Raw genomic sequence first — 25,207 nt, 5'->3', positions numbered from 1 at the left:
TCTAATTAGTAATTATCTATCTATTTTTCCGAAATATTTTGTGAAAATTCCAATATATCATCATGTCAAATCGTGTTAATAGATTCAATATTTTTCGTGCAAAAATTGTTTAAATTCGATTTGTTACGTAGAAGCAAGTCTGAACTCAAATTGAGTCTCGATTGTGTTTTAGTTTCGTTAATTTATCGGGTATTAATTTATGGAGGTTCCTATATGTACTTGATTGATAATCAAAACAAACTTCAATTCAAATTTTGAAAATTGATAATAATCCAAACAGATTTTAAAAATAAAATATGAATAGTGATATAAAGAACTGGGAATTACGTAACCTCCAGTTCCCTCCGCTGCAATTCCTTACATCAAACCACGACAATTGATTAAATTCACCATTTTCAGCGACTTTAGTTATTACTACCAAAACCCCTTCAAACCCCTCCGATTTCCGTCCTCACACCACCACCGTCTCCGCCGCAATGAGCAAAGCAACGAACTTCGGCCGTCTCCTCCTCCTCCGCCACCGCGGTCTCTCCACATCCCTAAAGTACCCCTGCAATGCTTCTCCACTCGCTTCAAATCCCCTTTTCACCTCCCAAATCACCAGAAATTACAGCTCCCGTTTCCAGAATCGAGGATCCCAAGATTTTCGCGCCGCCGACGCTGAAAGGGCGCTGCAGGAACTTACTTATCAGGCTGAGAGGGAGAGAATGCGCGAGAGGGAGGAGAGGATAAAAGCCGGGCTCGATGTTGCAGACCTCGATGCGGAAGAAGAAGAGGATTACATGGGTGTGAACCCGCTCATCGAGAAATTGGAGAAGGAGAAAGCAAAAGGCGATCCGCCCAATTTGAACCGGTACGAGGAGGCAACGGATTCCGAGTCCGAGGTTGATGAAGTTGAAGAGGAAAAACAAATGGCTAAGTACGAGAAGATATCCGAGAAGCACGAGGATCTGCTCGATAAATTCGCCAAGGCTGGTTTGTAATTTCGTCGAACACCTTGCATGCATTTTGTAGCTCTGTGGTGTCTGTGGTGATTCTATGTTGATCATGTGCTTTAATTGCGTGTTTTGTGATATATTGCTATTGAATCATGGTTTTGCTTGCTGAATATTACTGTCTCTATTTGAGAACCCCAAATTATTACGTAGTTTTACTGTAGTCGCACTTGTTTGTACATTTATGCCATGTTTGGATCCTGGATTTTAGTGAGGATTGTAGTAAGGAAAAGAATGATGTAAAATTGAGAGTTGTGTTTAAGACATTTTATTGCTGTAGGATTTATACCAGTGTGTGTTTATGCAATTTTAAGAACTTTACAGCAATGGGGATTGTGTAGTAATTTTTGCAGCATGATAGGTCCAAAGGGCTGAGGCATCGAGTAATATATTTCTCCTTGTTGATAATTGCCAATTAGTTCGATATGAATCAATAAAGAGGAACGACACTTTGTTTTGCAATTTTACATACCTGTTCCATTCTTTTGTACCAATATCTGTTTTGACTTTAGAGAATTGAGCAGAGACTCTCGACGAATCATTCAAGTTGATGAAAAGAATCGACAAGTTCGAGGAGAAACATTTTCGGCTAAGACCAGAGTATCGTGTGATTGGTGAGTTGATGAATAGGCTGAAAGTAGCTGAAGGTAAGGACAAATTCCTTCTTCAGGTAAAGTTGAATAGGGCATTGCGAATGGTGGAGTGGAAAGACGCTTTTGACCCTGACGATTCGTCCAATTACGGGGTCATTCAGAATGACGAGGTTGGGTCTGCCGTTGACCGTTTTGCGCAAGCTGAGTCGGAAGACGAGCAAGAAATTTCACGAGGTGGAGGGGATGATGATGAGTTGGAGTTTGATGATCTTAAAGAAAAGGATAATGTACTGTTGGAAAAGCTTAACGAATTAGATAAACTACTTGAGCAGAAACTGGCGGAATTGGATCATACTTTTGGTAAGAAGGGGAGACTGCTAGAGGAGGAAATTAAAGATCTTGCAGAGGAGAGGAACGCGTTAACTGAGCAGAAGAGAAAGCCTCTCTATAGGAAAGTAAGTACATGCATTTGTCTCATGATTCTTGATATACTGATTGCAATTTTGTCGAGTTCTGCTAAGTGGGCTATTACAGGATGATATAGGTTCCGTTTCCGTTATTATCTGTTACCCTTTTTTTCAAGCGAATTTTTACAATTTATGCTTACACGATTAAACTTTTACTTTGACATTTGTATTATTGACACAATGCTCTTTCATATGGGCAACTATATATGTATGTTTGTGTGTGTCTATATATGTATGTGTATGTGTATGTGTCTGTTTATGTATGGGCAACTATATATGTATGCATGTGTATATGTATGTGTATGTGTGTGTGTGTGTGTGTGTGTGTGTGTGTGTGTGTGTGTGTGTGTGTGTGTGTCTATATATACAATTGTCATCATTTTTTCTTCCATTTCATGAATGGAATGCTAGTTCTTGAAATTATTTATTTGCTTTCAAGTTAATTTGTTTAACATGTTCCGTCATCATTGGTCTCAGGGCTTTGATGTGAAGCTTATTGATGTCAACAGAACCTGTAAGGTTACAAAGGTAATATAGCCTCTTTATTTACTCTTCACCGGTGCATTATTATCTTTATTTTTGTTTTGACAATTATTGACTGACAAATGAGACAGGGTGGACAAGTTATCAAGTACACTGCCATGCTTGCGTGTGGAAACTATCATGGCGTCGTCGGCTTTGCTAAAGCAAAGGGTGAAGGAATTCCCGAGGCCCTTCAAAAGGTATAAAAAAATGTGTTGGGATCTATTGTGACACGTGCATACACAAAATGCTTATATATTCGTTTGTATCTATTGCCACAGGCATACGCGAAGTGCTTTCAGAATCTGCACTATGTAGAACGGCATGAAGAGCACACAATTGCACATGCGATTCAGACGTCGTATAAAAAGACCAAGGTTCCAAAAAATCTCAAGTTGTATATGTTTGTTGATGTTAGAATTTGTACGAAAATCAATTTTTTTGTCTTTGGATTAACCTGAAAATTTAATCTATTGTAGGTGTATCTTTGGCCAGCTTCTACTCAGACGGGAATGAAGGCTGGCAAAACTGCTCAAACAATTCTCAGTTTAGCTGGTTTCAAGAATGTCAAATCGAAGGTATAAAACTGACTATATATATAAATAATATTTTATTTTTACGTATATATCCTGATGTGAATAAAATTATAGGTTGTTGGTTCGAGGAATCCCCATAACACAGTCAAGGCTCTCTTCAAGGCTCTAAATGCGGTAAATAGAAGGATATATTCTCCATCGATAATCTATTGTATAATTCACAATTATATCTTGAGAATTGCTGTTTTATGTTGTTTACAGATTGAAACTCCAAAAGATGTTCAAGAAAAGTTCGGGCGAACGGTGGTTGAGTCATATTTATTGTGATAGGTATATGCTTTAGATCTCTACTCGACATTTCTTTGTTTCAGTTTTCGATCTGTTCTGATTTTTCCCATACTCGGCGAAAGAACGACTCCTAGACCCTATTGGAGCTTTGACTGTGAAAGAAGCAAAACACGAATAATATTTGATTTTATCATCTTGGACTTTGAAGACTTGAGTTAATTCATTATATACGTTCGGTCGACATTCTGTTTTCTGTTTCCTTGTAACATGTGTTTGTTTCCCCCCATGAAACGAACAAAAAAGTTCTACTTTTAGATTTCTGTTTTCTTATTCGAAAATTTCTCTGTTCGATTTCACAGGTTTGTAAAGAAAACTTTATCATGTCTGTGATGCATCTGTTCGTTTTTTTCGAATGAAGCAACATGATAATCGCATTATCTTTTGGTAGTTAAGCAACTATAAAAATCAACGGCGATTGAAGCGAAGAAGGCGAAAGGAAGATAGATGCATTGCTTGTTTTTCGATTTGTTAAGAGCATTATCCAATATTGTTGGACTGTAACATTTTTATTAAAACAAATATGAGAAAAACTTTGAATATGAAGTATTTTGAATTTTATTAAATTTAAAATAAATATCTATTCAGAATAAAAAAATAAAATTTGAATCTTCCGGAAACTCTTTCAGTAAAGTTAGGTTTTTGTTCATAGATATGATTTGTTGGTTTTCATGAGGAGATAATGAAAAGCTGTCGTGGTAGTGGTGCATGGTTTGGTTTATTTCACATTTACCGATCAAAAAAAAAAAAAAAAAAACTTTCAGAATTTTGAGAATTTTTCATATCAACTATTATTAGAGAAACTATAGATCATTAGAGAAACAGATATAACATCCTCTACCTTTAATCAGTAATTATTTGAAAACTTCTCAGGTGGCTCGGAAATTCAATGAATCGAAACACAAGTAGAAGCATCGACAATAGACACCGCGCGTAACGAACTTCAAACGTCATCTTGTTGCTCCTCTCGTATCAATTTAGCCGACACTTCAAGTTCTCCAAGACAATCCTCGAGTTCGATAAGTTCAAGTGTCGGAATCTCCACAATAGCATCTGGAATCTCTTCTAAACACCAACACTTGTGTAGCTGTCTGGCCACTTTAGCCTCGGAAAGTGGCTACTCTTCCTTATCCAATATTTAAAAGCCGAGTTCTCGATCTGCAGAAATTCCAGCTCAGCAAATTCTCCTTCATTTGTTTCCCATTTATCGCCATGGCAAGCAAAATCTCGTAACTTAAGCACTTGAAGATTAGGCAATGAACCAATAACCCGCATCATTAAATTCCCATCCGTCCACCGTTAGCTTTTTCAACATCTTCGGAAATATAGGATTACTACTAACCTTCTTCAAAAAACACGAAAGCATCGACACTGATCTTCAATTTCTCGAGATATTGGAAATGCACGAGGTTGTGGAGCTGAAAATCTTTGCTATTTCTTACCTCCGAGTAAAAAAGTCCCCAACTTTTTAACATTTGGAATCCTTTTCAAGATGCTTTCGGTGCACACAAGATCAGTTACTGCAGAATGCGTTTGCAGGTTTTCTAAAGCTCCTTCATCTGCATTAATTGGTAATTCGCCGAAATATTTACAGACAAGATGCCTTAGTTGCGGCATTTTCCAAATTTCAGACGGTAAATTCACCGTATATGGCTGGTCCCACGTTGTCCTCCCTGTATGAATGATTAATATCTGAAGGTTTTGATATATCTTTCGATATGTGAATAAGATAGCCGAAAGCAAGGTAACTCAAAGACAATATCTTTTCGAATTGCCCATTTTTTGTAGCGTTAATTGCCAATTTTACGTTTTTGGCAATTTCTTTCCACCGATTACGGAAAGTGCAAGAGGAAGTCCACCACAACTTCTCGCAATCTCCTTTCCGATATTTTCCAATTCAACACTACAAAACTCTCTGTGCATGAACCCATTCCAACAATTGGTATTACTTGGAGACTGTACGGATTCTCCACAAAGCCGCTCCTTTATTGCTAGCAAATCATCGTCGAATCCAACCATGGCGTCTTTTCTGTCAATGGGTCCACCTCTCGATGATGAATCAGTAGCAGCAGCAACAGCGGTGGTATGAGAGCCGTCATTAGGGCTGACGTGGACCTCTTTCATTCGGAATGGATTCCTGTTGCTAATTTGATGAGCGCTCTTTCGTGGTCAAAGAAACCACAGACCACTTGGCTTCCATGATAAGTCATTTCTTCCATGACGCGGAGTGGGTTTTGAACCCGTGATGCTCCTTTTTCAACTATGACATTGTTTGCATTTCAAACTATTATATATTATGTATTATTAGTCTTGGTTGTAAACAGATATAACAGACAAACAATCATCCACACAGAAACCAGAGGAACTTAAAATGTTAGAGCCTTAACTCAATTTAATCATCTGGCATTGCTTAATCAGTAATATATAACTCAATTTGTAACAATAACTAATCCATTTAAGTTCAAACACCAGTTCTAATCCATAGAAAGAAAGAATTACATATTCTCTAATCCACAGTTACAGAGGCAACTTTCAGATTGTATTTTAACCCAAAAATCTAAATTCAAAGAATCAAAACACAAGAAGAAGAAGAAAAGACACCACCCCAAAAATCGATGCAAATCAATAATTATATCATTCAGAACACGACCAAACTTGATTTAAATTTCCCCAACTTTGTTGTTCATCTCTTATCCGTTTGGCCGACGCCGTAAGAGATCTGTTAGATCCCGCAATATCAATGAGTTCAAGTGTTGCGATTTCTCCAATGCCCTCTGGGATCTCAAGTAGATGCCTGCAACAATGAAGCACTAGGCATTTGAGGCTTGGGAAGTGGCTACTACTTTCAATTATCCATTCCTTGAGATTCGCTCTCTCAATAAGTAGATATTGCAGCACAGGGAACTCTCCCTCCCTCGTTTCCCATTTTCTTCGACCGAAAGACGCATCTCTTAGTTTAAGCACTTGAAGATTAGGCAGCAAACCGACATTCCTCATCACATCTTCATCCAAAGGAAGTCTACGACCACCTCCCAAAGTTTAACTTTTTCATCGTCCTAGGAAATGCTGGGGAAGAACACAAACCTTTTATTACAGTTAGTTTCAATGTCTCAAGTTGCTGCAGATGTACAAGATTCTCCAGCTGTCCAATCTTGTTTCTGTCTTCAGAGTAATAGTATATCCCCAACTTCTTAATGTTTGGAATCATTTTTATGATGCTTTTGGTAAATGTAAGATTTTTTACCGGACATTGGAGCATCTTCTGGATTTGGCGACGCGCTGAAATTGAAGTACACGTGCCTTAGCTGTGGCATCCTCCAAATGTCCGACTGCCAACTTAACATATCAGGAAATAAGAACATCCTTGCCGCCTTGCGATGAATGATTAAGGTTTGAAGGTTCTGAAGTTTTGATATGCCTGCTGGAATGTTAACCCAAAAGCAAATAGCAACGTACCAAATAATAGTACGGGGATATAAGTTTAACATCGGGATCGAAGTTAAAAGCATATTCCAAATCCAATACCCTGAGGAACCTGAAATATCGTACATGACAATTTGACCAATCGCTCTCTTGAAAGCATATAATAGTACGGATTGTTAAACCATATATATGTGCAAGCTCATTTAGATCACGAGAACGAGTTAAACATACACGTCGATGATCCTCTACGCTTTTGTCGGAAACACTAGTATTTCCCATAACATGTACAAGAAACTTGTCTTGTTGAGCTTTTCTTATGCACAATTCCCGCATGACATCGTGGACTCTGCAACTTTTTATTCTTCCACTCGACTTCCTTTGGGAGACCATAACAAGACTTCTCTTCACAAGATCCTCCAGATAGTCTTCAGCCATCTCTTCAAAGCTTTTAGACGATACGCTTGATTTGATAAATCCTTCAGCTATCCATAATTTGATGAACTTCGAGGCACGAATCTCGTGATCTTCAGGATAAGCTCCCAAGTATAAGAAACACGGCCTCAAATAATGAGGTAAGTATGCGTAACTCAAAGACAATATATTTTCAATCCGCCCATCTTCCGTAGAATTAACGGCTGACTTTACAATATTTTCTGCAATTTCCTTCCACGAAGCTCGAGTCTTACTGACCGTGGATAGCAGTCCTCCAATCACAACAATTGCAAGCGGCAGTCCTCTACAACCTTTCGCAATCATCTTCCCAATACTCACCAATTCAAAAGGACAATTTTCTTCTTTAAACACTTTATGTTGAAGCAAATTCCAACTTCGATCTGTACCCATGAGCTTCATCTCATGGAGAGGGCTAGAAGAGTCGGCATAAGCAGCCACATCCGACAGCCTTGTCGTTAACAAGATTCGACTTCCATTGTTGTCATTAGGGAATATCATCTTTATGTCATCCCAAGCCCGTGTACTCCAGATGTCATCTACCACAATTAGATACCTCCTACCCTTTAACCTTTGGTACACATCTAAGTCATTGCTCTGCCCTGATGATTCTTCAGTGTTTAATTTTTTCATCGAAGTTGAGAGGTCTGAAATAACTTTTTGTGCACTATAATCTTGTGATACAGTGACCCAAGCGCGGATATGAAAAGACTCGATAATTAACGGATCAAGATAAGCATTAGTAGCCTAGCAAGAGAAGTTTTACCAATACCTCCCATGCCAACAATTGAGATCACTTGCAGTTTGGATGATTGATCTCCACAAAGCCTCTCCTTTATTGCTAACAAATCACCATCATCATCATCATCATCAAAACCAACAGCGATATCCTTTTCATGGGTGGGTGCAAGTGTAGATGATGATGAAGCAGCAGGAGGAGCAGCAGCAGCAGCAGAATAATCTTCACCGAGCCGCATCTTTTTTATTATGTTCAATACCTCTGCAGCCATTGAATCAACTTGTCCAGCGACTTCGTAAAGCTCGAATAAAAGCTTATCCTTTGCTGTCCGGTTTATCGAATCGTAACAAATTCTTCTCTCCATAAAATTTTCGACGTGATTCGCTAGGTCCCTCATTCTTCCTTCTAGAACGTTGTTGACTTTCTCTGGAAAATCTTCAAGAAACGCTTTCAGTAAAGTAACATTTTTATTCATAGATATGATCTTTTTCTTTCGATGAGAAAAAATCGAATAGCTATCATGATTCAGGATGTCGGCTATGGTTAGTTCAAGTGAAACAAGAGCAGCATAAGCCATCTCAAGTATACAGAAAGTTATCAAAAGACCAGAGCTTTAAGCCTAGAGAACAGAAATCAAAGTTGAATTTATTTGGATTGTGAGTGAGCCGGCAATTTCGAGTTTTCATTAGACATTCTTATTTGTTTTATATCTTTTGATACAGGCAAGCACGATCTATTACTAAAGTCAACTAATGAAAGATGCAGACAAGTTCAACACATGAAAGTCAATACATTATTTTAGTAGAACAGTGTTGATGGTTGATAAAAGAACAGAGGTATAAGAGAATTTGGGAAAGATATCTGAAAAAAAAGGGGAAAGATATTGGAAAAAAAATAGGAATGATATTATTGATCAATACATAAGATACAAATTTGAAATCACATATTGTTTTGAGAAAATATAATTAACTCTTCACACATTGATCACAGTGAACAAACACTCTTCCTCCAATGCTCCCGATGGGTAGAAAATATACAAGCAAACTTCCACTTTATTGTTCAAAAAAAAATCATTAAATTGATTCGGAAAGGAAAGAAAAAACGACGACTTCTATAAACAACAGTCTAAGTCTGCAAAAAGCTTGCATATTTGGCACCTAAAAACAACCTTTGGATGCAGAGTAGGGCACTTTTAGTAACTTCTGCATTTTCATGGTTCATCAGCTTCATCACCCTTTCCTTTGCTTTTAGGTCGTTCACGATAATCCGCCCAGCTGGATGGTACTGAATGAACTGTGACAGATCATAGCAAGCAACAGCCAGTGTTCGAGAATCACTCGAAGTGTCCAAAATCGTAATCAGGACTCTCAAAATCTGCAAGAACATGTCAATACATCAGTTCTGTAATAAATTTAAAAAAAAAAAAAGATTTCATCAATTGACATTGAATTAAACCTGAAAATCATGTTCTTCAAAGTGTGTAATATTGTCGCGCCAGAAAATAGGATCTTTATGCATGGGTGACCAATCAAGATGTCCGAGGAGGGCTTCCTGCTTATACTTTTCAAAAGAACTTAGCTTCTTTATGTTATCTTTCAGCCCTTCTTCCAGTTGGTTAAGAGCTTCCAGCAAATCCTGCAGAGCAAGTTCGTAACTGTACATATCAAGGGGCAAAGCAGATGTTGAAAGCAACTAAAATAAATTATTGCATCAAACTGCCTACCTCATCACTCCATGCCTGAGCTTTCAGGCTCTGAACAAGCTGCGGCAATCCAAGGTCTACCATTTGAGCACCAAACGTCCCTTTGTGCAACAAATTTCTCAGAGTCAAGACAACTACCCTGACAACCTACGAGCAGTCAATAGAAAGTCATCGCATGGGAAATTTATTATCAACTATAAAGGACTAAAGTGATCCAAAAAAGTGAATATGTTTGCCTTAATGACAAATGCATCTTACTAAGAAACTAACCTTTTCTTTAGTGGATCCTCTCATAACATCAATCAATCGTGGCAAGGATCTAGAAGTAGCCAAGTTCTCGATTGCGGGTTCATAGTAAGACAGGAGCCACATACAAAGGCATGTTTCGTAGAGGAGCTGTTTCGGATATCCAGTTATAAGAAATCATACATTACTATCACAAGGCCAATGATGACAACTCAGCTGTACATTAGTAGAACGTAAAACGATTTTACTATATTGTAATCATGAATGGACTTTACCTGAATGGATTGTTGACTGGATGCTGGAGTAATCAGAGGAATGAGCAACTTTATTCCATCTGCTTGAACAAATGAAGATCGCACCACAGGCTCTTTCAGTAGAGTTGCGAGGCAATTTATAGCTGTTGGAATGCCTTGGCTAGGATGGGACGGTTTCTTCAACTGTATAAGTAAAATAAGCATAAACACAAGGCTTTGAAAATCATGAAGATATCCAACACACAATTAGTCATAAACAGAACAAATTGTGAAAAACTCTTGCAGAATATGAAAATTGAAGCGAGCCCACCTATAAGTACTCTTAAGTTCGTGTATTATGGCACTCATTCGTTTAGATTTGTGCCTTAAATTCTCCACAAGGGAATAACTAGACAATGGCCTAAAATATTGCTAATCTGAAGTTACATTTCACATCGTTTATTCATCATATTTTCACATGCACAACAAAACTAATGAAATAAAGAATACGAAGAGTGAAAGAGCACAAACCTGAGCGCATAGCCACTCAACCAGTCCCTTCCAAACATCATTTACAGTAGCGATTTCCTTCTTTGAACCTAATGTCCCATTACTCTCGTGATCTTTTGGCCTTCCACTGAAATAAACGAAAAAGAAGTTTTAAGTCCTGCCGAAGACGACTAATATAGTCCACATGGACAACAATGTAAATCTTTTCATACCTTACTATCAAAGAGAGTATCTTACAACTCTTCTCTTGTATAAACCAGCTACCTTTCGAGAGCAATCTGCAACAAAAACAAGAGCTTGTCATTCATTTCAAGGACATGAAAACAACTTCTTCACAAACTATAGTAGACAGATTTAAGATACAAAATAACAAGTGCAGAATCCTTGCCTCAGGAAAGGCTCGTATATGTCCTCATCGGTGAGAGACTTGTCGTGAAATATCCTAGCTCTTTTCGGATTTGCTGCGATGGAAAAGAAAAAACCAAAAAAAAAAGTTAGCCATTTGATATTGCAAAATTTAATCGTAGGGCACATGCATTTATTCAGTCACCTGAGAGCATCTCATCAATGAGAGCCAAAACATATTCCACCGTTTCTTCCTTGAATATGTCACGCAGAATGCTAACAAAAACACGAACGTAAGCTGGACCATCCTGCAATAGTGTTTTGTTCCCAAACTATCAACTCATGACTAATGAAAATCATTTATCACATACATTTAAAGTTCAACTTCTCAATCAAGATAATGCACCACATCAAAAAATTAAATTCCAACCATATCATCCATTACTCCGTTTGTCAAGGTATCAACTGATAGAAAACCAGAATTATGTGACCAATTTGAAAACAACCTTTACATAGAAAAAGCATCCTCTACATTATCATAAAAAACCTAGACATTTTGTAAAAGAGCAATTTTTGGAACAAATTCAAAAAATAATGGCACAATGCACGATAAGTGCCAAACAAAAATCTACATTTACTATTAATCTGATAATAATAAAAGCAACGCAACATATATTCGAGAAAAATTACATCATCCAGCAACTGAGCCTTGTAATTATCGGGCTTCTTATCATATCTCCGCAAAAGCTGAAGTCCAGTCCCTGTAATCAGCTTAGTTGTCATGTAAGTCTCCCATGGAATATCTCTGCTCAAAACCTTCACCGATAATCAAACACCGTCAAAAAAAAAAAAGCAATTAGCGAATTGGCCGTGTGCGATTTACTGATTTTGAACAGCAGAAACAAATGCGTGGTGTATTTATGGTAGTTGTGGCATACCTGTTCGGTGGAGAACTCAACTTGATCCACGGCCATTGGAAAAGTTTGTTTCTGAACCAGATCGGAATCTAGAGAGAGAAAGTTTTAACTGGAGAGAGAGAGAGAGTCGTGAGCAGCAGAAACCAACTATTCACGATGGTGGTTGAATGCGATTCTATATTTTTCAATTTTTTATTTATTTTACAAATTTAGATATTATTAAAAGAAAAATATTAAATGGAAAATAAAATTGGCGGGTCGGGTCAAAGCACTTTCATTCGGGTCGATTTAATTGGGCCTAACGGTTTATTTAAGCGTTTGGGCCCACGCAAAAGTCCAGATACTATATGAAGAATGTCTATAGGCCCAAAACATATTTTACTTTTTTTCTTTTTTCTTTTTTTTTTTCAAAAAAATAAATAGAAATCGTATATATTATATAATATTATCATGCATGGCTGGGCTATGCAGGCCGAGGAATATATATATAGAATTAACACAAGATTATATTGTGAATTATTAAATTTAATTTTCTGGTAGTTTAGTGCTTGGAAAGATAAATAAATACTGCCTAATAAAGATGCTTCTCTTGCAGAAAAGTTCAAACAAAATGCGGTTTTAAAGTTGGATTAAACTAATTTTATTGATTAAACATAGTTAACTAGCTAGACAGGCTATTTTTCATATATAGTACAGTGTGATTTGTTGGATTTTTAATTGGCCGGCCAGCGGATTAAACAGAGTGAAAACATAGACTCATTAAGCAATTAATGCGTGTCGAAAACATCATTGTACTTTCGTTGTAGCTCGCACTTGTCGTTACACTATATTGCTAAATAACTAATGATTGATTTTCATAAGATCACCAAATAATTTTATTTTTTTCTTTTTTTCCCTTTGCAAAGAATGTATTTGGGAAGTTCAATTCTTTAAAGTTGGCGAAAAAAATAGTTTCAAGATTTTTTAATTTTTTTTTTTCGTTCTTAATTCTTGCGTATTTGATAATATATGGAGTTCTAAGCAATTATAGTATAAGTAAATTTTCATAGCATTTATTTAGTATATTTGTTTGTTTTGGTGAGAGAAAATAGTACCGATGGCAGAAAAACGGCAGCTTCTCTTTTGCTACATGCTCGTTTTCTCGTTATGGAGTTGTATCGTTTATGCTGTGACGGACTCACAAGACGGTAAAAAAAATAAAAATAAAAATAAAGCTCTTATTTTTCCACTACCTATAGCCTTTACGGTCGATTCTTGTTTTTTTTTTTTGGTGTCCTAACATAGGATCATAATTCATAAATGGTCCTAATTTGATGCCGTTTATGTAAAATAAAACCATCTCGAATGGAAGTAATTTATTAATTGAATTTTTTTTCGATATAATGCAGCTGCTGTGCTTCGATCGCTGAAAGATCAATGGGGAAAGGTTCCACCGAGCTGGGATACGTCGGGTGGTGATCCTTGTGCATCTTGGGAAGGAGTTGTCTGTAACAACTCAAGGGTCACCTCTCTGTGAGTTTATCATTAATCCCCATTCCACTTTTATATATTTATATTTCTAAATAAATAAAAATAAATTCATGCCAATCATTATGTACTAATGATTATATATGTATATATGCAGAGGATTATCAACAATGGGACTAACTGGTACAATGAGTGGTGATATTGGAGGACTTAGTGAATTAATTTCCTTGTGAGTTTCCTTTAAATTTTCTATAAATTGTAATTTGGCGTCGTACGTTTCGACTTTTAATTTGTATAATAAAATTCGAAGCTATCGATTTTGCAGGGATTTATCGTTCAACCGTGGCCTCACGGGCTCACTCTCACCCCGGTTAGGCGATCTCCGAAAATTGACAGTATTGTAAAGATCTCTAAATAACTCATAACAAAATTAATTTAAAATTTAATTTCTCAATAAATATAAATTAGTTTCACACTTGTAAATACTACTTCAGGATTCTTGCTGGATGCAGCTTTACTAACAGCATACCAACCGAATTAGGAAATCTTTCGGAGCTAACTTTTCTGTAAGATTTCTTTTTTTCAGCTCATATTATGTAATATCAACTAATTCCTCTTCATCAATGTCTTCATTTTTTTTTTATAGAGCACTGAATTCGAACCAATTGAGTGGTGAAATACCGGCTTCGCTCGGACAACTGTCGAATCTGTATTGGCTTGACTTAGCAGACAATCAGTTAACAGGACAAATCCCTGTTAATCCAGGACTAGACAACCTTAAAGTTGCCAAACATTTGTGAGTTTAATTTAATTTAATTTCTTTCGGGTTTTTTTCCTTCTTCGTATTTCAAGTTTAATTTTTTACGCATTTTTTATTGCAGCCATTTCAACAAAAACCAGCTCTCGGGTGGGATTCCAGAAAAACTGTTCGACTCTGACATGTCGTTCATACACGTGTAAGTCAAAAACAACCGTATATACACACACACACGCACACACATGCATGTATATATCATCTCCCGTTATTTATAATAAGAATATTTCTTTGGCAGATTGCTTGATGGAAATCAACTGGTAGGGAGAATTCCATCGACAGTCGGATTAGTACAGTCACTTGAAGTTCTGTGAGTGAACCAAAAAAATCTAAGTTTTCGTATATTTAATTTTTGGCATTAATAATCACTTATGTTATATTAAGTTCGATTTCTGAATTAATGTGCAGTCGACTTGATCGTAATTCTCTGAGTGGAAGCGTCCCGTTAAACCTCAACAACCTTAGTAACATCATTGAAATGTCGGTATTTTTTATACACTACTGCTTAGATCACAAACGATAACTTTATTTTACTCAATCACTTCTCGAATCACATGTTATGTGCTTATATTATTACAGAAATTTGGCTCATAATAAGTTGATCGGTGCACTACCAAATTTAACCGGCTTGAACTCCCTCAATTACGTGTAAGAACGTCTCTTTTTTTTTTTTTACTAGTGTTACACTTTCTCATTATACTGCAATGATTGATTTTTATTTTTATTTTTTTGAAATATTATGTTATCGTGCCTTTTTTGATCTTCCCACAGGGACTTGAGCAACAATTCTTTTCAACAATCCGAACCTCCGACATGGTTCTCGACTCTACAGTCACTAAATATTTTGTGAGTATTTACTAACAAAAAAAAGACAGTCAAAACAAAGTAAAATCATCTCTGTCTTAAAATCAAGAACCATTCATATATTAATGTTTGGTGTTGATCAGGATAATCGAATACGGATCGTTACAAGGATCGGTGCCATCAGAAATCTTCAGTTTACCTCAGATTCAACAAGTGTAAGTCCAATAATAATTCCCCCAAAATTATTTAAAAAATGTGACATTAATTTCGATTTAACCCTCCGATTTTTTCCACAGAAAACTGAAGAACAATGCTTTTAGCAACAAATTAGACACAAGCGGTGTTTCTAGCAAGCAACTCCAGCTCATCGATTTAGAGAACAACAATATATCATCTGTAACACTTGGCTCTCAACAAGGAAGTACACTAATGTAATAAAAATATCTTTCACCCGAAAGAAAAAAAAAAACACGGAAAAAAAAATCACTTTTATTTAATGATTTAATCTAATAAAACTTGTATCATTTTACTACAAGGTTATTCGGAAATCCAGTATGCTCATCTTCTCTACAAAACACAGTCTACTGCCAGATTCAGCAACTCGACGCATCTTATTCTACGAGCCTCGCGAAATGTGGGACCCAAACGTGTAAATCCGATAAGAAAGTCAACCCACAAAGCTGCGAGTGCGCTTATCCGTACGAAGGAACACTGTACTTCAGAGCACCCTCATTCAGAGACTTGTCCAATGCTAGTTTGTTTATGTCTTTAGAGAGCAGCCTTTGGACAAATTTAAGCCTTTCGCCTGGATCGGTTTCTTTGCATGGTCTCTCATTCAACGATGACGAATATCTACAAATGGATATCGATCTTTTTCCGTCCGATGCAGAGTTGTTCAATAGGTCAGAGATTCAGAGACTTGGATTTGCATTGAGTAGGCAAATTTATAAGCCTCCGTTGGATTTCGGGCCGTACTATTTCATTGCATCTCCGTATTTTTTCGGAGGTAAAAAAAAAAATTACGTGATTTCGATTTCTTCGTTTTTATGACAACGATTGTAGTAATAAAATTATATTATTTAAATTTCAGATGGGAGTAGAAGAACTCTTAGCATAGGTGCTATTGCTGGAATAGCAACCGGATGTGCAGTTTTAGTCGTTGTACTAGTGGCTTTAGGGGTATATTCCCTTCGTTTGAAAAAACGAGCCGAACAAGCGATGTTTTTTAGTAAACCATTCGGTAATTATTCTCATTATTTGCATGCATGTCTCCAATTATATGAACATTTTTTTTTGTACTTTTTCGATATATTTTTATTGATTTATTTGAATTACTTAGCGTCTTGGGCGACGAGCGGGAAAGATAACGGAGAAGCGCCGCAGTTGAAAGGAGCAAGATGGTTCTCGTACGATGAACTCAAGAAATGCACTAATAACTTCTCGGAGAGTAATCAGATTGGCTCTGGAGGCTATGGCAAGGTTTGCCGTATATATATATTTGATTTTCGTAAAAAAATAAAATCAATTTTTTCTTACATTGATTTTTTATTTTATTTTTCTGTTTTTTAGGTGTATAGAGGATTGTTGTCTGATGGACAAGTAGTTGCAGTGAAAAGGGCTGAAAAGGGATCCATGCAAGGTGGACATGAATTCAAGACCGAAATCGAGCTTCTCTCACGAGTGCATCACAAAAACCTCGTTGGCCTTGTCGGATTTTGTTTCGATCAAGGTGATCAAATGCTGGTCTATGAGTTTATGTCTAATGGAACCCTAAGAGAGAGTTTATCAGGTTCGATTTTTATTTTTCAATTACATTATACATCATTTCAAGAAATTAGACACTCTTAATTTCGAAACTGCCACTACATGAGTTGAAATTTACGTACGCAGGAAGAAGTGGAATCGAACTAGATTGGAAGAGAAGGCTAAGAATTGCCTTAGGTTCGGCCAGAGGATTAGCTTACTTACACGAACTCGCACATCCTCCGATAATTCACCGTGACGTAAAGTCAACCAACATCTTATTGGACGAAAATCTTACAGCTAAGGTTGCAGATTTCGGTTTGTCAAAACTAGTTTCCGACGCTTCAAAAGGGCACGTTTCCACTCAAGTCAAAGGCACACTCGTGAGTTATTATTATTCATGTCAAGTCAGTCGAGGGGTAGTTTCGTAAAAAATCGTACTTTACCGAATTTGGTTTGTCTTGCCTTTTTGTAGGGCTATCTCGACCCCGAGTACTACATGACACAACAGTTGACCGAAAAGAGCGATGTTTATAGCTTCGGTGTGGTGATGCTCGAACTTATTACAAGTAGACTTCCCATCGAAAAAGGGAAGTACATTGTACGAGAAGTGAGAATAGCAATGGATAAAAACGATGAGACGCACTATGGTTTGAGGGAAAGAATCGATCCTGTAATAATAAAAAACACTTCAAATTTAATCGGGTTTTCGAGGTTTCTTGAGCTGGCCATGCAATGTGTGGAGGAATCTGCTTCAGACCGTCCAACGATGAGTGAGGTCGTGAAGTTACTCGAAACTATGTTGCATGAAGACGGCTTAAATACGAATTCCACGTCAGCATCGTCTTCTGGTACAGAATTTAGACCTGGTAATAATAATGGTCATCTTTATGAAGATTCTTTGAATAGGAAGGAGGCTATTGAGAGTGATGCATTTGATTATAGTAATGGATGTGGTCTTCAAGCCAGAGCTGAACCAAAGTAGTGAAAATTGTTATATACTTATTCTTTGATTTAGTTTTTTTTTTTTTAAATATAAGATGTTTATTTGTGTAAATTATTTGCCAACTTTGTAATGTCAGGAAGTGAGCATGTTCAGGCAAATCTGTATTCCTTAGTAGTTAGTATCAAATAAAGGTGTGATCGAGCCGAGTTCGAGCTCATTTTAGGGTTTTTCAAAATTATTATTATTTTTTAGATTATAATAAAAAATTTACAAAATAAACAATAAACTGTAATTATATATATATTTGTAATATTTATATGTTCTTTTTATATTATTTTTATAATATTTTATATTATTATACATTATTTAAATAAAAAATAAAAAATAAAATATTAAGGCTGGCGAGCTGGCTCGTGAGCTCATCAACGAATAAAAAATAGCTCAAGCTCGAAAAACTCGAATTCGAGTTTGAGCTCTTTTCGAGCCAGCTCATCAAGCTCACGAGTCGGCTCAACTCGTTTATCACCCCAAGTTTCAAATACAGCAGATTAGGACAATAACAAATGAAACATTTGCGATCATCATCGTAAAATCCCGATAGAAAATAGCAAACGAGTTATTAGTCTTGGTACTTCTCAATTCTCAGAACCATCATCTCATTTACAAAGAATTACAACATACACAGACAGTAGTCAATGCCTTGACCATGTATGCTTATGTAGATATTCAGTTGCTTCCACTTGCTAAAATTGTGAAATGTACAACATTTATTGTTTCTTTTTAAGTCGGCCAAAAATAAATAAAAAACCGCATTAAAATGTCAAGTTCTCACCCATGTGTCGTGTTTGGATATATCAACGGCAAATGATAACAGTTCGTAGAAGTCAACAAAACCACAAAGAATTTGCTGACAGAGAAATTCTCTTATGATTTTCCTGCTTCAGCAGCTTCGGCTTCTTCTGCTTCGTCTGCTAACTTGATTATGTCTTCCACAAGAATTTTTCCATCTGTCACAAGTCCAGAGGCAGAATAATCAACTTTTTTACGACATAAAACATAGTGAGAAGCTAAAATGACGGTGAAAAAGTTACAGTTAAAACGTAGCAACACCTCAAAAGGCAATACTACCATTTTCAACAGAGGCATAAGGCTGCCGATTTTTATTTTTTTTTAATAAACTTTGGCAACCATTTAAAAGCAGAATCAATATGTGGGCCCAGATCAACAGATGACTCACATCTCCACAAAAGAATTAGCAGTAGCATGTTGCCATAAATTCAAAACATTTATGCCATATGCAGAAAAATATTATGGGGGCAGAACGGGAAATAAGTTGCATGGCTAACCTCTATCCTTGGACAGTTTGCCGATGAGTTCTTGAATTCCCTCCTTATCTAAGGTGTCTTTCAGGTACGAAGCAGCAGATGCAACCTCTTCAGGAGTCACTTTGCCATCATAATCCCTAGCCATATGTGAGAATGAAATTGGTAAGCAATATTTACAGCCACCATAAGTTAAGAATTAGTCACTTAGCTAATGGTGAATCACGATGAAATCTAAAACTTCATTCACTAAACTAGAAAATCAGTGGACGAAGTGATGAAAATCACAAACTTTCAAATTCCAAGATTAAACATAGAATTCAATGAGTTTTCTAGCTTGATTCGGCAGATATTAGTGGGTACCTATCAAGCAACCTCCACCGGTCGCCAATTTTGGCATCTACGTCATCAATCTCCTTTTCAAGCTTGTGGAGCATAGCATCAACCTAAAATGTGAAAAAACCAGCAAATATGTGAGATACATCAACAGAATGATTATCATTCTAGAGAGAGAGAGAGAGAGAACTACAGAAATCAGCCTTACCCTGTTTATGAGTGCTGTAGAGACTTTATCGCCTACAGTCTTTCCGGCAGCATGATCACTTTCCTCTCTAGCTGCTGTATATGCCTTTTTAGCTTCCTTTTCTCCTTCAGTACCCTCTTTCTCCACCATGTTATTATACAGCCCAATCTACAAATTACACATCAATGAATGATCTTACAGTTATAGAGAATTTTATCAGTCCCACATAAATTGGTCTTGTCCACAGTTTCAAATATTTATGCACACATTAGGTCTTACAGAAAATCACTAGCAAATAACTAAAGTTACCTCTTTGTTGACAAGTCTTAAGAACTCTTCGCGCTCCTTGCTCACAGACTGAAAAGCAGTAAAGCAAGTCAAACAATTATGTGAGCTTAAGAAGCATGATGTAAAACACGAAGAAAGCATAGTAGATACTTACTGATGCTGATGCTAATACAGCCAATGCACGACTCAGCTCGCAAAGTTGCTCTTGCTTATCCAAAGCTTTTGCCTTTTCACGTTCTTCAACTTCTTTTGCAGTTGATGTCACCATCTCTTCCAAGGCCACATCCTTCTGCCTTGCAGCAGATTCATTCAACCTAGCCTGCTCCTCCTCTTCTTTCTCTTCCTCCTCCTATAATCAACAATATAAGAACTATTAATAGAAAGCAGGAAATAAAGTGATAGCAAAAAGAAATTATTAAGTTTAATTGTTACATATCAAAACATAAAAAGAGGGTAATGCAAATTATGATTCTTAATTTTATCAAAATAGTTTATGCAGGTAGAGCTGACACGTCCGTGGCAGGTACATTTTAGAAAAACATATTGAGACACAAATTAGGTGCAAAAATACAATATAATATTGACAAACTATCAAGGGCTGTTTGGGAATTGCTTTATCGGGGAATTCCGAAGAAGTACATTAGAGCATTTAAGATTAATATTCCATATGTAGATGTAAATCTATAAAATGACGGATCACATGATATGAAAGTTTAGTATACACAATGATCACTGATTTAAAAGAAAGCTAATTCGTAATTATTATGATCAAGAAGGATCAGGGGTATTGGTTTGTTAATTAGATGTCAAGTTTCAGACCAATTCTTGACATAATGACACTTATTATTTCTTCTTTCCAACTGAACAAAGAGAACACTAAACAAGTGACCAGAAAACAGACCTTGATTAATTCTTCTTGCATTTCCAGGAACTCTAATTTCCTTCTCCTTTCCGAGATGGAATCTTCAGAAGGCAAAGCTGTTACTCCAACAGTATCCACCACTTCATCAGGCAGGGATGAGAGCGTAGCTTGAACAGCTTCCTCTGGCTTCACTTTACCAGAGACACTGAACGCTCTGTAAAAAAGGTATCAATAAATAAATGTTCAACAATGCCAGAATTCGAAATCCATATAGATGATTGAAGTTTAGGTTACCTAGACAGAATTAGTAAAGATGATGGTACTGAATGGTTGAGAGATAAGTCCAGCCAATCTCGCAGCTGCAGAAATATATATCCAAATTTATAGATGAAAAATCTCTCTTATATATTTTACAATTGCAATAGCATATATAGGGCATACAAATCATCTTGCTGGTTCAGAATGTCGTCAGATTTTTTTTAATAGAACTCATCTATAGGCAGAGAGACAGAGCACAGTTTCCATTCAGTAGCCTGAGTATATAAAACAAAAGGTGGAGAAATAAACAAAACAAAAAACTACACAACTAAGGAATACTCCAAAGACCTAAGAGAAAAAAACATGATGTTGAATTTAAGAGATAACCTAATAGTGTTTGTTCTTTTCTAATAAATATAGATGGCAAAAAAGGCTCACGAGCACCACACCATCTCAACTACCACTCAAGGTTATTTTGGTTGTGCATTAGCTTTATAGCTGATCGACATTTCCTTACCAAGTAGCAGCAAATTCTTATAACATGAAAAGTACTCCAAATAATCTAATTAACCTGTTTTCTCATTTCATCAACTGAGAGAAGTCCAAGTAATCCACGATCTCGGCATGCTTGGCGAAGCTCCTCCTCCGAAAGGGATTCTATGCCCTCAGCTTGAATCATTTTATCATCTTCCTTTATCCTGCAACAAGAATATCAAATTGTGCAGAATTAATAAATTGAATCAAATGGTCTACAAGAAACCAGACTGCCTCAATATAAGTGAAAATGGCATCCTTGTTTTCTCTCTGCCCAATGGTTCCCTGTCTTTCCTTAGCAGGACTCAACCAATTTTCATATTATAAGTGAACAATCCAATGTTTTCTGTTTGCTGAAATTAATTTTCACTATGATGTTCGTAGGCAATAAACAAACACAAAACTTGCAGCAAATTGAGCTTTTACTCGTATCAAAAGCAATATGAACTAATAAAGTTAGACAATATTACTTACTTCTGAAGCTTGCTTCGAAGCATGTAGCGTAGATATGCATCTGTACCATAAGTAATGATACCCATATATTTGCACATAGTCATCAATCGGGGTCTGCATTCAAGAAGATATGAAGGATATTTCACATGAACTCTAATTCAGCACCAATTAATAAACGAGGAAAGGTATCCAAATTACCGCAGCAAATGTAGATTACCTGCTGATGTTATCCAGAGTGAGCTCATCATTAAACAACTTGGCAAAGCCCAAGATTTCATCATTAGCTACACGAGCCCCTTTCCTGACCTGGTCAACACAAAAAAAAAAATAGTCAATACAAAATACTACTGGAAGAAATATTGGTGTTTTGCTTATTTTAAGAAGCAAGCAAAAATACTACTTAAAAAACAATTTGCCCATAGACTTCTTACCTTGTTCATAAATTCATCAAGATCTTCAGCAGTTTTCTTTATTTCTCCACTTCTTGAGTTCTGAACTTCTTTCGCCATTTCTTTTACTGTCTCTTGAAGAAACTTCGCATATTCTATCCTCGCATTTAACCTCTTTTTCAGGGCCTCCTATAGTTTGAACATTTTAATAGAGATGAACATGTAAATGTTAGAGATACATAGAACAAGAGTCATACTCCTAAATCAGATGATTGGATCGAAAGTAATTTTGAACAAGAATGGATTATATTGTTCATAACCAAAGGAAATGATTAATCACTAACAACGGACATTCTCAATGCATCCGTAGTTTGAACCTTACAACAGAGAAATTTGGATAAGACAGGTTATGAATTTCTACCAAACTTGCATAACAGCTTTTGTTTCCACCCACCCTGAACTGATGTACTAATGATAGCTCCAAAAGAGGCAATGCACATATATTTTTTTATTAGAGCCATATGAAAATTGACTATGGCAGCGTACATTTACTTTGGTCTCAAGAACAAATTACGACTACAGTCATATCAAAATGTATGAGTAAGAGCATAATTTTGTGCTGCTCAAGATTTTTTTACCACTAAGAGGCCAATATGAGATACTTCAACAACCAAAACCCTTTAATCAGATCTTCAACTCTTACAACAGGGAAAAGTAAAGCAAAGGAAACGGAAACAACTTGATAACCTCAGACACAAAAATGAACATTATGATGCTTAAAACTGAACCTGTTCTTTCATCTTGTCCTGGAAGGTTGATGGTAACATGTTCGGGAACAGTTTCAGGAAAACTGGCAGCAAGAACTCCATAAATGGAACAATAATGAAGACGGCAACAGGAACTAGCCTGAAAATGTCGGCTGTTGTTCGTGTGAGCTGTTGCCTCTCTCTCCTGGATAGAGTCTTCCCGCTAGCAAGTTTCAACAATAGCCTCAAGCTTATTCTAGAATCAGCCCATAGTAGCTTCGTACCCAACCAGTAGTGTTGCATCGTAGACTTGAACTCATCCTTCCAGTGAATCAATTTTTTTCCCCAATCTTCCCTATATTAAGCAGGAACAGCGAGAGTCACATTCTATATATAATATTTTTTTAGGACAACAGAAATGAAAAACACCAAAATTCACCTGCTCATAGAGGCAATAGATCTTAAAGCCGGACCAATTCCTAAGAGCATTGCCCATATCCTCTTCAGTATGAGGCTAGGACCCTTTTGGGAATCTTGCAGCTGCTTCTCTTTGGCTTTAGCTTTGGCTTTGGCTTTAACAGTGCTCAAACCTTCAACTGCCTGGTCACACTCTTCTGGCGAAGGATCCTTCTTCTGCTTAATCGCTGGTTCTTCTTGCTTATCATCACTGCCTCCTAATACAGGCTTACCAGCTGCTGCAGTAGAAAGATACCGTGCGTAATCGGTCGTCCACCGAAATCCGATAAACTCCCCAGGTTTCCCCATCTCCCGGCGTATAGTTGGGACACCATAACAATTATAGCCAGCATATTTATTTGTCAAAGTACGCTGTGCAGTGTGCTTGGTTAGAGAATATAAACCCTCTTTATCTCCCCAGTGTGCACCAGAAGATGAAGGATTCACAGGTCTATCGCAAAACTTTGTTTCAGGAATATCTAATAATTTACCTTGCTCGGAATACAAAAACCCTTTGACCAAGTAAGAGGGCCGCTTAACAGAATCAAGGAGGGAATTTCTCTTTCGTAGTATTGCTCTTGAAGCCATTACGAAGAAATACGAATATGATTACGTCAGCATCCCAACACTCTCTGATAAATAACTACTGCCAGTCTGGCTCAATGAAGTCCTGACTGCATGTTGGTGTTAAAATCAGTAAACAATCAAAATTAAGCAAGGGTTTCAAAGTCCTAATCCTAACATTAAGCCCTAACAACTTCTGTAATTCATAATTGTATACTAAACATGTGTTGGTGACAAAAAATGCAGCTCAGAAAAAAAAAATTTGTCCGAAAGGAAATTTATTTTGCAATCAGAAAAAGCTTGATTGTTTCTGTGGAATAAACAATCATTATCCAAGTTCATCTAATTAATCAAAATCATGAAGGAGGGATCAAAATTTTGTATCTGAGCAACTTGTGCATAATTCTCACAGACACAGACCATTGCAACCACACGAAACGCAATCACAATTGAACTGCGGTCACAAAACTCTGTACACACCCAAATTGATTGACGGCAATCAATCCAACAAAATATGCTCAAAATACTCAAATCCAAAACAGCAATAACTCTCAGATCAACAAAATACTAAATAAAATCAAAACATTTCTCCTAAACATTAACAGCATATGAAATCGGTACACGCAGAAAAAAAGAAATGGACAAACCTCCGTGAATTCCGGGGGAGATTGAACGACGAACTTCGAAAACGACTGACCTGAAAATGCAAGCGACGATCAATCTGAAAAAAATGGAGGCGAAATCGCAACAAAATTGCTACGAATTGCTTATTCTTTTTTCAATTCAAATCAAATTTTGGTCAGAAAGATTTAGAGCATTTTGGAAGCTCGAGTTTCTTCAGTACGACTGCCTGCGGCAGAGAAGTTATACTGTGCAACAGATATTTCGAAATAATATTACGAGCGTTGTACCTTTCTGACATTTTTACCCTTTTTCAGCAACGGGCTTAATTTTGACTGGTCAAAGCTCTAGCCCATTATTATGGTAAAAAGGAGGCCCCTGCCCACAGGTAAAC

At 36.7% G+C, this 25,207-nt stretch overlaps 4 protein-coding genes and 1 pseudogene across 9 annotated transcripts; 2 read left to right on the top strand and 3 right to left on the bottom strand.

Annotated features, from left to right (window-relative positions):
- Positions 1 to 325: 325 nt before the first annotated feature.
- Positions 326 to 5,206, top strand: LOC105955294 (Ribosomal protein S5 family protein). 5 transcript variants are annotated; one of them, XM_088820173.1, is made up of 9 exons: positions 326 to 975; positions 1,520 to 2,043; positions 2,533 to 2,583; positions 2,670 to 2,777; positions 2,859 to 2,954; positions 3,057 to 3,155; positions 3,228 to 3,287; positions 3,375 to 3,443; positions 3,761 to 4,078. In XM_088820173.1, the coding sequence occupies exons 1-8, from the start codon at positions 477 to 479 to the stop codon at positions 3,438 to 3,440; spliced, it is 1,503 nt and encodes a 500-aa protein (XP_088676299.1). In that variant the 5' UTR covers positions 326 to 476; the 3' UTR covers positions 3,441 to 3,443; positions 3,761 to 4,078. The 5 variants fall into 5 exon arrangements, with proteins under 5 accessions (XP_088676299.1, XP_088676303.1, XP_088676302.1 ...); XM_088820177.1 differs by lacking the exon at positions 3,761 to 4,078 and adding an exon at positions 4,332 to 5,206 and having other exon boundaries at positions 347 to 975; XM_088820176.1 differs by having other exon boundaries at positions 347 to 975; positions 3,850 to 4,078.
- Positions 4,329 to 8,760, bottom strand: LOC105955296 (putative late blight resistance protein homolog R1A-3; annotated as a pseudogene).
- A 193-nt stretch (positions 8,761 to 8,953) lies between these two features.
- LOC105955468 (V-type proton ATPase subunit H) lies at positions 8,954 to 12,228 on the bottom strand. Its single transcript, XM_012979193.2, has 11 exons — positions 12,045 to 12,228; positions 11,797 to 11,922; positions 11,312 to 11,414; positions 11,150 to 11,222; positions 10,974 to 11,039; positions 10,783 to 10,888; positions 10,294 to 10,455; positions 10,043 to 10,168; positions 9,794 to 9,919; positions 9,526 to 9,705; positions 8,954 to 9,444 (listed from the first exon to the last, which is right to left on the bottom strand). Exons 1-11 carry the CDS (start codon positions 12,078 to 12,080, stop codon positions 9,196 to 9,198), a joined length of 1,353 nt encoding a protein of 450 aa, XP_012834647.2. The 5' UTR covers positions 12,081 to 12,228; the 3' UTR covers positions 8,954 to 9,195.
- A 694-nt stretch (positions 12,229 to 12,922) lies between these two features.
- On the top strand, positions 12,923 to 17,955 carry LOC105955469 (leucine-rich repeat receptor protein kinase HPCA1). Its single transcript, XM_088820171.1, has 19 exons — positions 12,923 to 13,210; positions 13,412 to 13,535; positions 13,648 to 13,719; positions 13,816 to 13,890; positions 13,985 to 14,056; positions 14,137 to 14,286; positions 14,372 to 14,446; positions 14,543 to 14,614; positions 14,713 to 14,784; positions 14,884 to 14,952; positions 15,076 to 15,150; positions 15,252 to 15,323; positions 15,405 to 15,539; positions 15,645 to 16,114; positions 16,199 to 16,348; positions 16,448 to 16,587; positions 16,678 to 16,897; positions 16,999 to 17,234; positions 17,327 to 17,955. Exons 1-19 carry the CDS (start codon positions 13,120 to 13,122, stop codon positions 17,834 to 17,836), a joined length of 2,880 nt encoding a protein of 959 aa, XP_088676297.1. The 5' UTR covers positions 12,923 to 13,119; the 3' UTR covers positions 17,837 to 17,955.
- A 442-nt stretch (positions 17,956 to 18,397) lies between these two features.
- Positions 18,398 to 25,197, bottom strand: LETM2 (LETM1-like protein). 2 transcript variants are annotated; one of them, XM_088820172.1, is made up of 15 exons: positions 24,840 to 25,197; positions 23,612 to 24,302; positions 23,215 to 23,527; positions 22,469 to 22,615; positions 22,255 to 22,343; positions 22,059 to 22,151; positions 21,622 to 21,748; positions 21,087 to 21,151; positions 20,832 to 21,006; positions 20,085 to 20,279; positions 19,952 to 19,999; positions 19,664 to 19,810; positions 19,483 to 19,565; positions 19,144 to 19,259; positions 18,398 to 18,804 (listed from the first exon to the last, which is right to left on the bottom strand). In XM_088820172.1, exons 2-15 carry the CDS (start codon positions 24,214 to 24,216, stop codon positions 18,722 to 18,724), a joined length of 2,286 nt encoding a protein of 761 aa, XP_088676298.1. In that variant the 5' UTR covers positions 24,217 to 24,302; positions 24,840 to 25,197; the 3' UTR covers positions 18,398 to 18,721. The 2 variants fall into 2 exon arrangements, with proteins under 2 accessions (XP_088676298.1, XP_012834650.2); XM_012979196.2 differs by having other exon boundaries at positions 24,890 to 25,065.
- Between the last annotated feature and the right edge of the window lie 10 nt (positions 25,198 to 25,207).

The sequence above is a fragment of the Erythranthe guttata genome, chromosome 6, assembly GCF_056151865.1.
Source record: "Erythranthe guttata isolate IM_541 chromosome 6, IM_541, whole genome shotgun sequence".
In the NCBI taxonomy this organism is placed as follows: Eukaryota; Viridiplantae; Streptophyta; class Magnoliopsida; order Lamiales; family Phrymaceae; genus Erythranthe; species Erythranthe guttata.
This window is presented reverse-complemented; position numbering and strand designations above follow the sequence as displayed.

Excerpts from the sequence above, each read along its gene's own strand:
- LOC105955468 (XM_012979193.2), bottom strand. The coding sequence starts at position 12,080 with ATGGCCGTGGATCAAGTTGAGTTCTCCACCGAACAG. Across the intron at positions 10,889-10,973 it reads ATACTCTCTTTGATAGTAAG|TGGAAGGCCAAAAGATCACG; the intron begins GTATGAAAAGAT and ends CGTTTATTTCAG. Across the intron at positions 10,456-10,782 it reads TTGAGTGGCTATGCGCTCAG|TTGAAGAAACCGTCCCATCC; the intron begins GTTTGTGCTCTT and ends TTACTTATACAG.
- LOC105955469 (XM_088820171.1), top strand. The coding sequence starts at position 13,120 with ATGGCAGAAAAACGGCAGCTTCTCTTTTGCTACATGCTCGTTTTCTCG. Across the intron at positions 14,447-14,542 it reads GACATGTCGTTCATACACGT|ATTGCTTGATGGAAATCAAC; the intron begins GTAAGTCAAAAA and ends TTTCTTTGGCAG. Across the intron at positions 16,588-16,677 it reads GCTCTGGAGGCTATGGCAAG|GTGTATAGAGGATTGTTGTC; the intron begins GTTTGCCGTATA and ends TCTGTTTTTTAG.
- LOC105955294 (XM_088820177.1), top strand. The coding sequence starts at position 477 with ATGAGCAAAGCAACGAACTTCGGCCGTCTCCTCCTCCTCCGCCACCGC. Across the intron at positions 976-1,519 it reads CGATAAATTCGCCAAGGCTG|AGACTCTCGACGAATCATTC; the intron begins GTTTGTAATTTC and ends AGAATTGAGCAG. Across the intron at positions 2,955-3,056 it reads CGTCGTATAAAAAGACCAAG|GTGTATCTTTGGCCAGCTTC; the intron begins GTTCCAAAAAAT and ends AATCTATTGTAG.
- LETM2 (XM_088820172.1), bottom strand. The coding sequence starts at position 24,216 with ATGGCTTCAAGAGCAATACTACGAAAGAGAAATTCCCTCCTTGATTCT. Across the intron at positions 22,344-22,468 it reads TTGATGAATTTATGAACAAG|GTCAGGAAAGGGGCTCGTGT; the intron begins GTAAGAAGTCTA and ends TGTGTTGACCAG. Across the intron at positions 21,749-22,058 it reads CTTCGAAGCAAGCTTCAGAA|GATAAAGGAAGATGATAAAA; the intron begins GTAAGTAATATT and ends TTCTTGTTGCAG.